Here is a 17063-nt window from a genome sequence, read left to right on the forward strand (position 1 = left end):
CTGCTCTTCTGTTGTGCTTCTTGACATTGGTCTTCTTGTTGGTCATTCCTCCATCTATCTCCCACATCTCTTTCATCGCTCCCTCTTCTGCTGTCTTCCTTGTCCTTCAGCTGGGCGTCCCTCAGCTATTCGCTCTGTGACAGCCCGGTCCTCTGCTGAGCCCCCCTCCCACCGGTGTCCTCTTTCTCCTTTGATTGCGCAGCTGCGCACTTTTGTTTGGCTCAGAGAGCCATTTTTGTAGTCCACTGGCTGGTGAGTCGCGACTCTTCAGGGCAGGCACTGACCTCAAGGGTCGGCTGCTCCTTGTTCTTTCTTGCAGGTAAGGCCTTCTTCTTTCTTCTCCGGCAACTTTTCTACTTCTTTTCCAGTTGTTATTGCTTTCTCCTTCTTAGAAACCATCTTCTTTTTCTTATCTGTATCTTTATCTTCTATTTCTTATATTTTATTTTTGTTATGCTTTGCTTTTTCCTAACTTTTTTCCTATTTTCCTGGAGAGGGCTGGTTTTCCCGACTGGCCACTCCTCCATCACGTGACTGCTCTGACAACTTTTTAATTTTTAAGTTTAATTTAGACATGTAGCATGGTAGCAGGCCATTTCGGCTCATGAGTACGTTCTGGAAGTGTAGGTTAATTGGGCGGCATGGACTCGTGATCTGAACTGGAAAAGGACCAAAATCTTAGTGGGCAGGTTTGCTAGAGCTATTGGGGAGGGTTTAAACTAGTTTGGCAGGGGGGGTGGGAATCAGAATGTGAGGGCAGAAGATCAAAAGTTTGAAGCTATGTGTTCTGCATTTGTGAGGAAGGACAGGGCAGGGTGAAACATAAACAGTTAGACAGGTTGAAAAGTGTCTTAGTTATAAAGGGGATGAACTTAGAGCTTGGATCAGTACGTGGAACTACGATGTTGTGGCTAATACACATGCCAGTACTTGGCTGGAGGAAGGGCAGGATTGGTTGTGCAGGTAGCGGGGTTTAGGGGTTTTAAAAGGTATAGGGTTGGAGGTAGAAATGTGGCGGATGGGTGGGGAGTAGTATTACTGGTCAGGGATCGTATCACGGCTATTGAAAGGGAGGAGGTGTAGAGGGAGGGTCCACGGAGCCAGTGTAGGTTGAAGTAGGAAGCAATAAGAAGGAGCAATCACTGTGCTGGGAGTCGTCTATAGGCCCCCAAATAGTCCCCGAGGAGCAGGTCAGCAGGCGGAATTTTGGAATGGTGGGAAATACAGGGTTGTAGCTATGGGTGATTTCAACTTTCCTAATATTGACTGGCACCTACCGAATGCAAGAGGGAGAGATGGGCTGAATTTTACAGGTGTGTTTAAGAAGGATTCCTGACACAGTGTGTGGACCAGCCGACAAGAGGAGAGGCCACACTGGATCTGGTTGTGGGGAATGAACCTGGTCAGGGTGCGGACCTCTTAATGGGGGAGCGCTTTGGTGAGAGTGACCACAATTCCCTGAGCTTTAGCGTAGCTATGGAAAAGGATAAAAAAATAGGCAAGGGGAAAAGTGTTTAATTGGGGAAGGGCTAATTACAATGGGATGAGGCAGGAACTAGCGAGAGTAAATTGGAAACAGATGTTCAAGGGTGAAAGCATGGAACTAATGTGGAAGAAGTTTAGGGACCACTTGTGCTGGGTTCAGGATAGGTTTGTCCTACTAGGACAGGGTAAAGATGGTGAGAAAAGGGAACTGTGGCTGATGAAACAGGTGAGGAAGCAATTATTAGATATAGGAAGCAGGAAACAGGAAGGGTTCATGAGAAGATATGGTATCCAGGAAGGAGCTTAAGAAAGAACTTAGGAGAACTCAAAGGGGGCACGAGAAGGCCTTGGCATTTACATTAAAGAGCACCCCAAGGCATTCTATGGGTATGTGAAGAACAGAAGGATGATGAGAATGAAGGTGGGGCCACTGAAGGATAAAGGAGATAACGTTCCTGGAGGCGGAGGAGGTTGGGGAGGTCCTAAATTATACTTTGCTTCAGTATTCACAAGAGAAAAGGACCTTGATCAGGGTGAGGTCAAAATTGAACAGGCCAGGGTGATGGACAATGTAGAGATTAAGGAAGAGCAAATGCTGGATTTTCTTAAAAACAGAATGGTACAAACAAGGAGGCTTACAACTACCAAACTTTAAAAATTATTATAGAGCCGCACAATTAAGATACCTATCAGATTTTTATCAAACAAGGGAAAAACCAGATTGGACCAGATTAGAACTAGATAAAATAGGGGAGAAGATACCTGAACATATACTATATAAATGGGATGAAAAATTGGTACAATGTAGGAATTCACCGGTATTGCATCATCTGCTCAACATTTGGAAGAAGATTCATGTAGAAAGGAATAAAACAAATTACCAACTACCAAAACTAATATTGACGCAAAATCAGCTAATCCCTTTTACAATAGATAACCTTTCCATTAGAGAATGGGAGAGAAAAGGGATCAAAAGAATAGAAAATTGTTTTTCGGGAAATAATTTATTATCCTTTGAACAAATGAAGGATAAATATAATATAACTCACAATACAATGTTTGCATACTACCAACGAAAACCTACTTGAAGGACAAATTGGGAAACAGTCTGAGGTTACCAGAAGGAGGCAATTTTGAATATGTGATTACAGACACAATGATAATCAAAAAATTTATAACAAATATGTATATTAAACTGCAAGAAAAGGAGAACGAGGAAACAAACAGTAAACCTAAACAAAAATGGGTACAAGATCTAAACACAAAGATAAAGAATGAAACATGGGAGAAGCTATGCTCCGGAACTATGAGAAATACAATAAACACGAGGTTACGCATGATACAATATAATTGGTTACACAAGCTATACACCACGCCCCAAAAGTTAAATAAATGGGACCCAACAGTATCAGACAGATGTTTTTGCTGTAAGAAGGAAACGGGAACAACAATTCATGCAATTTGGACATGTGAAAAAGTGGAAAAATTTTGGGAAGATTTAAACCAGATATTAAATAAAATCACAAAAAGCAATATACCAAAAAACCCAGAGATCTTCCTCCTAAGTAATATAAGAAACAATGAATTTGGACTTGATTTGGATGGTGCACAAAAAAGATTTGTTATAATAGTCCTAGCTGTAGCAAAAAAATGTATTATGTCAACCTGGAAATTAGAAGACAACTTGAGAATACAACAATGGTGTATAGAAATGAATAAATGTATTCCACTGGAAAAAATAACATATCATTTAAGAAATAACATAACAATATTCGAACAAATATAGGAGCCATACATGAAACACAATAGAGAAATCCTACCGTGGACCTCCACCACCTAAAATGACAGAAGGAGAAGATAACGAAAAGAACTGACTCAGTAAAATTTCTTGTTTATTTTTATTAAGTGACAACATTGTTTAACGGGTTTAATGTATCTTATAGATTGAACTTTAAATAAATGGGAAAGGGAGTGAGGGAGGGAGAGAAGGGAGGGGAGGAAAAGGGGGAGAAAACGACACTGTATATATTTAAGAAGAAAAATGTCTGTATGTATCTTGGTCAATATGGTTTATTGTGTGAAAAATAAAAAATTTAAAAAAAAGATTGATAAGCCCACAGGGCCGAATGTTATATACCCAATGTTGCTGTGTGAAGTGAGGGAAGGGAGAGCTGAGGCAGTAGCTATGATTTCAGATTTTCAGATTTCTTGTCAGAGTACAATAAATCCTTTTTCCTGAGCACATATCTGGATTACCACTAATTGGTAATGAAAAAACTAAACTGTACACAGTGTAAACATGTAAACTTATAAGAGAACTGTAAACAGATAATGAATGTAAACAAATTGCAATGCAGAGAGAACAAAATAAAATCAAACAAGTCCACAAGTAAGAGTTCTTAAATGAGTCCCTGACTGAGTTTGTTGTGGAGGAGTCTGATAGTGGAGGGGGAGCAGCTGTTCTTTAACCTGGTGGTGCGAGTCTGTGGCACCTAGACCTCTTTCCTGATGGTAGTAGCGAGAACAGAGTGTGTGCTGGGTGGAGTGGGTATTGATGATTGCTGCTATTGTCCGATGGCACGTTTCCCTATAGATGTACTCGAGGAGGTTTTGCCTGTGATGTCCTGGGCTGTATTCACTATGTTTTGGAGGGCTTTACTCTTAGGGGTATTGGTGTCCCCAGACCAGACAGTGATGCAGCAGGTCATTGCACTTTCCAACACAGCTCTGTAGAAATTTGCCAGTATCTGGGGTCTTACCAAGCCTCTGCCTCCTGAGGAAGTAGAGGCGCTGAACTGCTTTCTTCATGATGCCATTGGTGTGTTGGGTCCAGGAAACATCCTCTGAGATTGTGACTCCCAAGAACTTAAATTTTCTCACCCACTCACCTCTGATCCCCCAGTGACCTCTGGCTTTCCTTTTTTTTAAAATTTTTTTAAATTTTTCACACTATGAACCATAGTGACCAAAATATACACAAACATTTCCCTCTTGAATATACACAATGTCATTTTCTCCCCTTTTCCCCTTCCCTCCCTCCCTCCTTCACCCCCCCTTCCCCACCCACTCAACGTTCAACATATATGATACATTAAAACCATTAAACAATGTCATCACACAATGAAAATAAACAAGAAACTTGTGTCATCTACTTTTACACACTGGGTCAGTTCATTTTGTCTTCTCCTTCTGTCATTTTAGGTGGTGGAGGTCCGCGGTAGACCCTCTCTGTGGTGTTCCATGTACGGTTCCCAAATTTGTTCCAATACTGTGATTTATTATAGAGCAGCACAATTAAGATACCTATCACATTTTTATCAAACAAGGGAAAAACCAGATTGGACCAGATTAGAGCTAGATAAAATAGGGGAGAAGATACTTGAACATATACTTTATAAGTGGGATGAAAAACTGGTGCAACATAGGAGTCCACCAGTACTGCACCATCTGCTCAACATTTGGAAGAAGATTCACGTAGAAAGGAAAAAAAAAAGATCAACTACCAAAATTAATATTGACGCAAAATCAACTAATCCCCTTCATAATAACCTTTCCTTTAGAGAATAGGAGAGGAAAGGGATCAAAAGAATAGAAAATTGTTTTTCGGGAAATAAATTATTATCTTTTGAACAAATGAAGGGCAGATATGGTATAACTCATGGTACAATGTTTGCATACCACCAACTGAAAACCTACTTGAAAGACAAATTGGGAAGCAGACTGAGGTTACCAGAAGGAAGCAGCTTTGAATATGTGATTGCAGATAAAATGATAATTAAAAGATTTATAAGAAACATGTACATCAAACCGCAAGAGAAAGAGAACAATGAAACAAGCTGTAAACCCAAACAAAAATGGGAACAAGATCTAAACATAAAGATAAAAAATGAAAAATGGGAAAAGCTATGCTCCGGAACTATGAGAAATACAATAAACACGAGGTTACGCATGATACAATATAATTGGTTACACAGGCTATACACCACGCCCCAAAAGTTAAATAAATGGGACCCAACAGTATCCGATAGATGTTTTCACTGTAAGAAGGCTTTCCCTTGTGGAAGTTAACAATCAGCTTCTTAGTTGATGAAGGGCTCCAGCTCAAAACTTTGGTTCTGTATCTTTACCTTTGCTACATAAAGGCACTGTTTGACCTGCTGAGTTTCTCCAGCATTTGTGTGTTTCTTCACTTTACCACGGTGTCAACAGAATCCTGTGTTTTACCCCAGCTTCTTAGCTTTGGTGACATTGAGTGCAAGGTTGTTGTTGGTGACACCATTCAGCCAAGTTTTCAATCTCCATCCTGTTCGCTGACTCATCCCCTTGCTTTATACAACCCACCACTGCGGTATCGTAGATGGTGTTATTGTTGTACCAATTTACACAGGCGTAGGTGTAAACATGGAACTAAGAACATAACCCTGGTGCCAATGGAGATTGTGGAGAAGTTCTTACCAATCTTCTCTGCTTGTGGTCTAGAGGAGAGGAAATCCATGATACAATTACACAGTGGGGTGTTAACTCCTAGATCTTGGATTTGCTGATCACTTTTGAGGGGATGATGGTGTTGAATGGTGAACTGTAGTCAATAAGAGCATCCTGATGTTCTTTGCTGTCCAGATGTTCCAGGTGTTTGTGTAGAGCCAGTAAGATGGCCAGCCTTTCAAAACACTTAATCACTGTTGATATAAATGTTACTGGTCGATAGTCATTAAGGCAGGTTACCGGTATGATTGATGCTTGTTTGAAACAGGTGGATACCACTCCCTGCTGGAGTGAGATATTGAAGATATCCATGAATACATTGGTAAGTTGATCAGCACAGATTTTTAATACTCGGCCGGGATCCCCATCCGGTCCAAATGCTTTCTTAGGATTCACTATCCTGAAGGCAGCAAGTATGTCATCCACAGATACAGACAGGATGGGATCGTCAGGGGACACGGGGGTACAAAGAGGTGGTCCCTTCAGTGTTACTGTTATCAAATTGGGCAGAGAGGCATTGATGTGTTAATGCAATTAGAATGAATGTTTTTCCTAAATGTTTGTACTGTATATATTTCAATCTTTACCAATTTTTATTCCTTAAACTTATTTTAATTCACTGGATTCGATTATTTCCTCGTATATATGGCAAGGTAAACAGCCCCGTATAAATAAGGCCTATCTTCAAAAGACCAAAAGGAATGGAGGCTTATCTCTTCCAAATTTTAGATCTTATTATTGGGCAGTGAATATACGAAATTTATTATTGCTATTACATTTTGATATCTCAGATGATCATCATTCTTGGGTAGAAATGGAACGGAGTTTTTCTAAAAATGTAGCTATGTTGGTAGTTTTAGGTTCTTCGTTCTTTTCCTTTTTAAAACTGACACAATCAATCCCTATAATGAGACATAGGCTGAGAATATGGGCACAATTTCAGAAATTTGTTGGTTATCTCAATGTTTCTTTTGCTAGCCTATTATTAAGAATCATCTTTTTCAACCATCTGTCAAGAATTTAGGTTTCAAGGAATAGGTTAGATTGGCATAAAAATTTTGCTTCATTTGAACAACTACCGTTAAATTTAACCATCCTAACAGCCATTTTCTTTAAATACTTCCAAATTAGACATTTTGCTCTGTCTAAACTTTCTAACTTTCCTTGGATTCCCAAAACCAATATCCTTGATTTACTCTTTAATTTAAAATTTTCTCAAGATGGTGTGCAAACTATTGGAGAGGATTCTGAAGGATAGGATCTGTGAACATTTGGAGAAGTCCAGTCTACTCAAGGATAGTCAGCAGGGCTTTGTGAAGGGAAGGTCGTGCCTCACAAGCCTTATTGAGTTTTTTGAGGAGGTTACAAATGAAATTGATGAGGGTAGCACAGTAGATATGGCCTATATAGATTTTAGTAAAGCATTTGACAAGGTCTCCCATGAGAAACCTGTTCAGAAATTCATGAGTCATTGGATCCATGAAACTGGCTGTGTGGATAAAACATTAGCTTGCAGGTAGAAAGCAGAAAGTAGTAGTGGAAGAAAATTATTTTGCCTGGAGGTCAGTGATTCGTGGACTTTGGACAATTTTACTTTTGACTGAGGACAGGAATGAACCTACTGCAGGCGATTTGACAGCTGCTAGGAGCTGTAGTAGCACTGGGCTACCACTAGGGGCCTTCAACAGCTGTCAAAGCAGGGGAACCACACACTCCATGGGCTCGCAGGAGAGCGAGCCTGGGCTGTTAACCTCTCTCCACCAATAGGAAGAGCTGGAGGGAGCGCTGGGCAGTTTAAAAAGCCCAGTGCGCTGGTTTTGAGGAGGTTAGTCGGTGGAACATCGAAGTTCTCGAGATGGCAGAGGCCAACAGCATCGAATCCACTCTAACGAAGATCCAACTGCGCTGGGTAGGTCACGTCTCCAGAATGGAGGACCATCGCCTTCCCAAGATTGTGTTCTATGGCGAGCTCTCCACTGGCCACCGAGACAGAGGTGCACCAAAGAAGAGGTACAAGGACTGCCTAAAGAAATCTCTTGGTGCCTGCCACATTGACCACCGCCAGTGGGCTGATCTCGCCTCAAACCGTGCATCTTGGCGCCTCACAGTTCGGTGGGCATCAACCTCCTTTGAAGAAGACCGCAGAGCCCACCTCACTGACAAAAGGCAAAGGAGGAAAAACCCAACACCCAACCCCAACCCACCAATTTTCCCCTGCAACCACTGCAACCGTGTCTGCCTGTCCCGCATCGGACTTGTCAGCCACAAACGAGCCTGCAGCTGACGTGGACATTTACCCCCTCCATAAATCTTCGTCCGCGAAGCCAAGCCAAAGGAGAAAGGAAGAAGTCGGTGGATTGGACTGCAGGCAGTCAGACAGTTGGTCTGTCTGTGTTTGCTCACCCAGCAGCTTCAGCAAGCTACACGCTAAGTTGCTTTCTTCACAGGTGCTAGCCCTGCCGTCTGGAGATGTACGTCAGAGTGCTCACCCAGTAGTTTCAGTGGAAAAAGGAAGACTGAGCTGCTTTGTTCAAGGGTGCCAGCATTGTTGAACTGACAGCAGTTTGGGGAAGTCTGATACCCAGAATTTATGTGGGATGACCAGTGCCAGAGGACTTCATGTGGCAGGAGTCACGGGACCACTCAAGCCAGGGTGTTCAAAGGAGACAGAAGGACCCTTGATAACCCTAAGGAGGGCTTCAGAGGTGTGAACCTCAAGTTGTGACTAGGTCAATGAAAATTCCCGGGTGAAGGAAGTAAAGGTGATTGTTGCCACATTCAAAAGCCTTATGTTCCCCTGTCAGGATTGAAAGTCTATAGGGACCACCATCATCTGGATACAACCTCAAACTAAAAGACCAGTAGACAAGGAAACAAATCAACCCAAGCCTGGAGAATTGGGAATTATTGATTTTTTGGGGGACATTGGAGCTTGCACTGTAATGATCGGGGTTTTTTCCCCACGTAATAATTTGTTGTTTGTATAGAGTTGCCATTAAGGCTTGTGTTCAGGTGTTAGGTTTATTGTGTTAATTCTATTATTGTTAAATTATTAATAAATTTTGTGTTAAAATTAACCCATTTGTTTATGCATCTCTCAATTGCTGCTGGGGAGTTTAATACAGCAAAGATCTGTTCTGGGACCCCTGCTCTTGTGATTTTTATAAATGATCTGGATGAAGAGGCAGATGGATGGGTAAGTTTGTGGATGATACGAAGGTTGGAGGAGTTGTGGGTGGAGGTGAAGGTTGTCGAAGGTAACAGGAGGATATCGAGTTGAGAAGTGGCAGATGGAGTTCAATCCGGATAAGTGCTAGGTGATGCATTTTGGAAGGACAAACCAGAAGGGTGAGTACAGGGTTAATGGTTGGTTACTTAAGAGTGTGGATGAACAGAGGGACCTTGGGGTTCAAATCCATACAAGGTCACCGCACAGGTTGATAGGAGAGTTAGAAAGGCCTATGGGATGCTGGGCTTCATTACTAGGGGGATTGAATTCCAGAGTATAGAGATCACGTTGCAGCTCTACAATACAAATCTCTGGTGAGACCACACAGAGTATTATATTCACTTCTGGTCACCTCATTACAGGAAGGATGCGGAAGCTATGGAGAGGGTGCAGAGGAGATTTCCCAGGATGTTGCCTGGATTGGAAAACAAGTCTTCTGAGGCAAGGTTAGCAGAGGTGGGACTTTTCTCTTTGAACGTAGAAGGATGAGACTTGATTATGAGGCATATGTCGGGTGGACGGTCAATGCCTGTTTAACAGGGCAGGATGAGCAAACATCTGTACAAAATGAAGGGAGGGAAGTTTAGGGGGGACATCAGTGGTAAGTTATTTATTTAGAGTTGTGGTTATATATGGGTCGATTGGGGCAAAGCTGGGAGGTGGAGCCAGCCATCAGTATAACACACCACCAGGGAAACTGAAACTCTGTTCACTGCAATAGATTAATCAAAACTATTATTTTTAATTGACCAGTGTCCAGTGAATTTTCCATTGCTGTTCCTTTGTTTGTACTAATTTTTTAAATTAATGTATTAGTTTGTAACACATACAAACCAATAGACATACAGGATAAGTATTTCAGCGATGCAAATAACTAAATAAATAAAGCTTTTTTCAAATGAGAGTCTCTAATGGTTAGTGTGAGCAGTTCCTTTGCTTATTCAGTCTTCTCACAGCCCGTGGGAAGGAGGGAAGGGAAAAATTTTGTAGTGAAAGATCATGAAAAGGTCAAAATATAAAGGCAGGAACTTGCTCTGGAAATTAGAGACTCCCCCCCCCCCCCCCAAAAATTCCATTTCTGAAAGATTGAATGAAGTGCTGAACAGAACTATACTCGTCTCATGTAACTTTCTGACAGTATTTGGACTTGGACAAGTGCAATTTCCATGAATACACTCATCAATATTAATTACAGAAGAGCGTTATGAATGAGTGAGGTCTGAAATCAGAGGTTTTATCACCTTACGCTTCACACTGTTTATTTCCTGAGGCTCGAAAAGTTTACATGCTCATGGCATCTTTGCGTCATGAGATTCAGATTTCAGATTTATTATCAGAGGTTCCACAAGGTTCTTTTTACGGCGGGTGAGGCAGAATTGCCACTTATTGGTAGTGCAAAAGAACTGTACACAGTGTACACATGTAAACAAAGAATTGTAAACAGTTAACGAATGTAAAGAAACTGTCAACACAGAAAGAATTTTTTAAAAATCCAAGTGCACAACTAAGAGCCCTGAGATGTGTCCCTGATAGAGGAGTCTGATGGGGGAGGGGTAGCAGCTGTTCCTGAACCTGGTGGTGCGAGTCTTGAGGCACTTAGACCTCTTTCTTGATGGCAGCAGCGAGAATAGAGCGTGTGCTGGGTGGTGGGGAGCCTTGATGATTATTGCTGCTCTCTGATGGCAGCGTTCCCCGTAGATGTTCTTGATGGTGGGGTGGATTTTGCCTGTGATGCCCTGGGCTGTGTCCATTACTTTTTGGAGGGCTTCACACTCTGGGGTATTGATGTGTCTATACCAGACCGTGGTGCAGCAGACCAGCACACTTTCCACCCCACATTTGTAGAAATTTGCCAGGGTTTCTGGTGTAATACAAACCTTTGCAAACTCATGAAGAAGAGAGGCTCTGATGTGTTTTCTTCATGATGCCATTGGTCTGTTGGGTCCAGGAAGATTTCTCTGAGATGGTGACTCTCAAGAACTTAAATTTGCTCACCTTCTCCACCTCTGATCCCCCAATGTTTACTGATTTTCCTTTCCTGAAGTCAACAATTAGCTCCTTAGTTTTGGTGACATTGAGTACAAGGTTGTTGTTGGTGCACATTCAGCCAAGTTTTTAATCTCCCTCCTGTTTGCTGACTTATCACCTTTCCTTAATACAACCTTCTGCGTGGTATTGCCAGCAATTTTGTAGATGGTGTTATTGTCATACCGAGCCATATAGGTGTAGGTGTAAAATGAGTAGAACAGGGGATAAGAACACAGCCCCAGTACTAATGGAGGTTGTGGAGGAGAAATTCTTACCAATCCTCACTGATTGTGGTCTAGAGGTGAGGAAATCCATGATCCAATGACACAGTGGGATGTTGAGTCCCAATTCTAGGAGTTTGCTGATCAGTTTTGAGGATATGCTGGTGTTAAGTGCCGAACTGTGGTGGATAAAGAGCATCCGGTGGGGTTCCAGTGCTTTGTGTAGAGCCAGTGAGATGGCATCCGCTGTAGACCTGTGGCCACGATAGGCAAACAGGAACATATCCATGTTGCTGCTCAGACAGGAGCTGATGTGCTTCAACTCTAGCCCTTCAAAATACTTCATCACTGTCGATTTTCTGATTGACTTCCATCACTACTGGTGATAGTCATTAAGGCAGGTTACTGCGCTCTTCCTGGGCACCGGTTTGATTGATGCCTGATTGAAACAGGTGGATACCTTGCCCTGACAGAGTGAGATGTTGAAGATAACCTGGCAGGTTTGTCAGCACAGAGTTTTAATGCTAAGCCAGATACTCCATCTGGGCTAGGTGCTTTCCTTGGATTCACTTTCCTGAAGGCAGCACGCACGTTATCCTTAGAAACAGACAGGATGGGTTCATCAGGGGATGTGGGGGTGCTGAGTAGTGGCTATATTAGTTAATGATCGATCATTATTATTACATTTCAGGTAATGGTGTTTCAATACATATCCATGATTACACATTTTAATAAGTTTTTTCTATGCCACCAATGCAGAAAATATAAAACAGAAGCTGACACGTGGCATAATAGAACATGATGGTATGGGGACATCAATACCCCTGAGCATAAATCCCTCCAAAATGTAGTAGACACCGCTTGGACATCACAGGCAAAACCCTCCCCACTATCGAGAACATCTCCAGGGAACGCTGCCGTCAGAGAGCAGCAGCAAACATCAAGGATCCCCACCACCCAGCGCACGCTCTGTTCTCGCTGCTGCCATCAGGAAAGAGGTATGGGTGCCACAAGTCTTGCCCACCAGTTCAGGAACAGCTGCTCCCCCTCCCCCATCACAACAAACTCAACCAGGGGCTCATTTAAGGTCTCTAACTTGGGCACTGTCTTGATTTTTTATTATTCTCTCTGCATTGCACAGTTGATTTGTTTACATTCATGATCTGTTACAGAGCTTTCTTTGTTCACATGTGTGTGCTGTGCACAGATTTTTTTGCATTACCAATAAGTGGCGATTCTGCCTCGCCCCCAGGAAAAGGAATCTCAGGGTTGTACGATGTTATGCATGTCCTCTTGACAATAAATCGGAGTCCAATACTTTATCAATGTGAGCTTTATGCCATTTATTCACGAGGCTCTGGACGTTTAAATGGTCACAGCACCTTTGCCTCATTATGAAAGTTAGAATCCAGTAGTGGAAATGACTGTTGTACAACTAGATGGATGGCCAGTACTTACAGTGGAACCTGGAGCAAGATTCTAATGTGTATTTTTAATTATGAATAATTGGGGCTGTTGATGCCTGTGGATAGTGAGTGAATTATTCTTGGTCATGAAAATCTATTTTGCAAAATGTTTTTTTAATCTTGGTACTTGTTTCTATCTGTGCAGCAATGTCTGAATTTTCAACTGAAATCATTAAGATGTGTTATGAAGACAAGTATTAAAACAAATGCACAGTGAGTTCCTACCTGTACCTGCCAAAGAGAACAGACTGATTCTCACCGATGTTGTGACAAGCCAAGCAGTTGTGCATGTGTTTGTGTTCTCCCAGGTGAAGTTGTCTTTTTCCCCAGATGTCACAGTAGAGATGACATCGTTTCCCCCCCCCCCCCCCCCCCACCCACCCCAACCACTGCCTACTTGGGCACCTGTGGTCTCTAAATCAACAGGGATGTGGTATTTTTCCCGGATCTGCAATGCTCTTTAACAGTTTCCACTTTTGCTTTTGATTGTTAAACTCAGTGGGTCTTCCATTTGAGTGAACGAACCACATATTCTCTTTAGTGATGCTAAAAGCTGCTTGAATAATTTGAAGTGGTAATGATCTTTTTACAACCCTGCCTTTCAGCATGGTTAGTGTTTGGGGGGGAGGGGGGTGGGGAAAACATGGTAAGTGCAGGGGTGGCACAGTTAGCGTAGCAGTTAGTGCAATGCTGTTACATCGCCAGCGATCGGGACTGGGGTTCGAATCCCACGCTGTCTGTTAGGAGTTTGTATGTTCTCCCTGTGTCTACATGGGTTTTCCCTGGGGGCTCTGCTTTCCTCCCACCATTCGAAATGTACCGGGGGTTGTAGGTTAATTGGGTGTAATTAAATTTAAAAATTCAGCTGAGTGAACCCAAAAAGATCTAAACTAGTTTATCTGCTTTATGTTACAGGAAGTTCATTTTTTTCTGTGCACAGCATTAATTGAGCAGGAGATTGGAAGTGAGGGGATGTAGCTGAATATCAGGTCTCCAAAACTGGCTGTTGCTGGAACAGCTAAGGTGGATTTCAAGTGGGTAAGCTCACTTCCCAGTGGAGAATGACAGTGTAGTTCTTCACAGTGATGTACATACAAGATGACCAGTTCAGTAAACTTTGCGGGGAAATCCAGCATGATCGGGGTGGAAATGAGACAATTGGATGGTGAGGGCCGGAGATCAAAGCCTCCCTCTGAAGTGTTGGAGGGATGTGTGCCGTCAAGATCATTGGAGGGACCTTAATGGTGACTCAAGGGAATCAAGAGGGATGGCACATTTAGCACAACTCCATTGCAGTACCAGTGATCAGAACCGGGGTTTGAATCCCATGCTGATGTGAGGAGTTTGTATATTCTCCCTTTCTTCATGGATTTTTCCCCAGGTCCCCCGGTTTCCTCCCACCTTTGAAAACGTTCCGGGTGTTGTGAGTCAATTGGATGCTTTCGGGTGGCACGGGCTTGTGGGCCGAAAGGGCCTTTTACCGTGCTGCATGTCTAAATTAAAAAATTTAAATTGAAAGGATCAGACATCCTGGCAGGGAGATGTTTGGGAACATTGCAGTGATGGTTAATGCAATGTGGGACCAAAGACAGTGTGAAGATAAACCTGAACTGTGTAAACCAACTCTGTTAGAATCCCTCCAAAATGCTGGAAATTATTGCATGAGGAAGAGTATGTGTATCTGCAGGATTGATTTACTGCATCTGGTGCTCCCTTTGTGGCCTTCTCTACATCAGAGACTGGACACAGATTGGGAGATCACTTCGCTTTGCACCTTTGCTCTGTCCGCACCAGTTGAGAGACCTCCCAGTGGCCAACCATTTCAGTTCTGCACCCACTCTCATGTCTGTCCATGGCCTCATGTACTGTCCCACCAAGACTACCCGTAAATAGAAGGAACAACAACTGATTTTCCATCTGGGCACTGGATGGCATCAACATTGACTTTTCCAATTTCTGCTAACCTGCTTTCCTTTCGCCCTGTCAATTCTCCCACACCCTCCCTCTCTTTTCACCCAGCCATCTCTCCTCCCCCTGCCTGCTGCTGTGCCCTCCCTCCCTTCTCCACCTATTACCTCCTGCCTTTGCAACCATGTCTTCCCTCTTACTCCCTTATTCGGACGCCTGCTGACATTTTTCCGTACCTTGATGAAGGGCTCAAGCCTGAAACATTGGTTATGTATTTTTATCTTTATATATAGGACACTGTTTGACTTGCTAAGTTTCTCCAGGACTTTGTGTTTTTACTTCAACCACGGTGTCTGCAGACTTTTGTGTTTTACTACAGTAATGATGTAATTGTATTTCATTCTGAAGCAAATCAAGAAAACGCCATTGTATGAAGACATTTCAGAGCCGAATGGCCTTGTGCAGCACTTTTTGCAGTAAAATGGAACCATTTTGGAGGATAACACCCACATAATTCAACAATCTTCAGGTTTCATTAATTCTTTCAAAAATAACTTTCCCTATTTTTCTTGACTGTTCCTCATTGCTGTAAATACATTGGCATCGGTCACAAGATAGGTACTAAAATGGCATGTATTAATATTCGGGTTATTTAATGTTGCGCTTTTAGTCGGCATCCATCTCCCTTTTTCCATTTATGCTTCTTAAAATTCCCACTTTTAACAAATTTCAATTACCCCTATCTTCTTTGGTTCAGCATCTGTTTTTCAGATACTGTTTTTATGGAGTCCCTGGAAAGACATCCTGTATAGGATGTTCAGATTTATTGTCAGAATACACGCATGACATCACATACAACCCTGAGATTCTTTTTCCTGCGGGCCAGGCAGAATTACCACTTATTGGTCATACAAAAATAAACTGGTCACAGCGTGAATGTGCAAGCAAATAAAGAACTGTAAACAGGTAATGAACGTCAACAGATGGTACAATACAAACACTGAAATACTGGAGCAATTCAGCTGGCTTATTCAGTATCTGTAGGATCTTTCTGACAAAGATATCTTGCTGACATTTAGCCCTCAGCCCTTCTTCGAGGAAAAATCAGAAAAGGCCGAGGCAGGATATATCACAAAGTCTCAGAATTGAAACAACGGGGGAGGAATCCAGACCAAGAAAAGGGGTTAATTGGATGTGACCAGGGTCTAGGTGGAATTGATCATGTCTGTGCGAAAGGAGACAGGGAAAGGAGAGATGGCAGGGGAAGCAAGAGGTGGGGAGTGGGGGATGAGGAAAATTTAACGAAAGCTAGAGAAGTCAATATTACTGCCATCAGGTTGGAGGGTACCCAGTCGGAAGATGAGGTGTTGTTCCTCCATTTTATGTGGGTGGTCTCAGTCTGGCAGTGGATGACACCATGGACAGACACATCAGCAAGGGAATGGGATGAGGAATAGAAATGGGATGAGGAATAGAAATGGGTGGCCACTGGGAGATCCTCGCTATTGGTGCTCAAAAAGAGATCTCCCAGTCTGCATGCAGTCCAGTCTCTCCGCTGGCGAGGAGACCAAAGTGGGAGCACCAGATGCAGTAGAAAGCCCCTGCAGATTCACAAGTGAAATGTTACTTCATTTGGAAGGACTGTTTGAAAGACATAAAATGGAGGAACAACACCTCATCTTCTGACTGGGCACTTCAACCAGATGGCATTAATATCATCGTATGTGGCTTTTGTTAAATTTCCCCCACGCCCTTGCTTCCCCTGACATCACTCATTTGCCTGTCTCTGATATATCCTGCTTCGGCCTTTTCTGATTTTTCCTCGAAGGGCTGAGGGCTAAATGTCAGCAAGATATCTTTGTCAGAAAGATCCTACAGATGCGGAATAAACCAGCTGAGTTCCTCCAGTTTTTCAGTGTTGTAATGACATTTACAGGGTCTGCACCCTATCATGTTTCTGACTGCAATACAGAGACAATAAAGAAATCAATAAAGTGCATGTCAGAGTCCTAAATGAGTCCCTGATTGAGTTTGTTGTTGAGGAGTCTGATGGGGGAGGGGGAGCAGCTGTTCCTGAACCTGGTGGGGTGAGTCTTGTGGCCCCTACACCTCTTTCCTGATGGCAGCAGCGAGAACAGAGCGTGCGCTGGGTGGTGGGGATCCCTGACGATCGCTGCTGCCCTCTGACGGCAGCGTTCCCTGCAGATGTTCTCAATAGTGGGGTGAGTTTTGCATGTGATG

The 17063-nt window shown here is 42.8% G+C and overlaps 1 protein-coding gene across 5 annotated transcripts in view; it reads left to right on the forward strand.

Moving 5' to 3' along the window:
• LOC138739718 (vitamin D3 receptor-like) overlaps positions 1-17063 on the forward strand; it is a 334532-nt gene that overhangs the window by 142767 nt on the left and 174702 nt on the right. For 2 of the 5 annotated variants that reach the window (XM_069892319.1, XM_069892320.1), the window contains one exon: positions 9562-9645. The exons of 1 other annotated variant lie outside the window; for it this stretch is intronic. In XM_069892319.1, coding sequence (XP_069748420.1) covers positions 9567-9645 — 79 coding nt within the window. In that variant the 5' untranslated portion in view covers positions 9562-9566. Of the gene's footprint in view, positions 1-9561; positions 9646-13319; positions 13489-13829; positions 13953-15130; positions 15352-17063 lie in introns of those variants that run through there. 2 more of the 5 variants (XM_069892322.1, XM_069892323.1) reach the window with 2 other exon arrangements.

Source organism: Narcine bancroftii, chromosome 7 (assembly GCF_036971445.1).
Source record: "Narcine bancroftii isolate sNarBan1 chromosome 7, sNarBan1.hap1, whole genome shotgun sequence".
Taxonomy (NCBI): Eukaryota; Metazoa; Chordata; class Chondrichthyes; order Torpediniformes; family Narcinidae; genus Narcine; species Narcine bancroftii.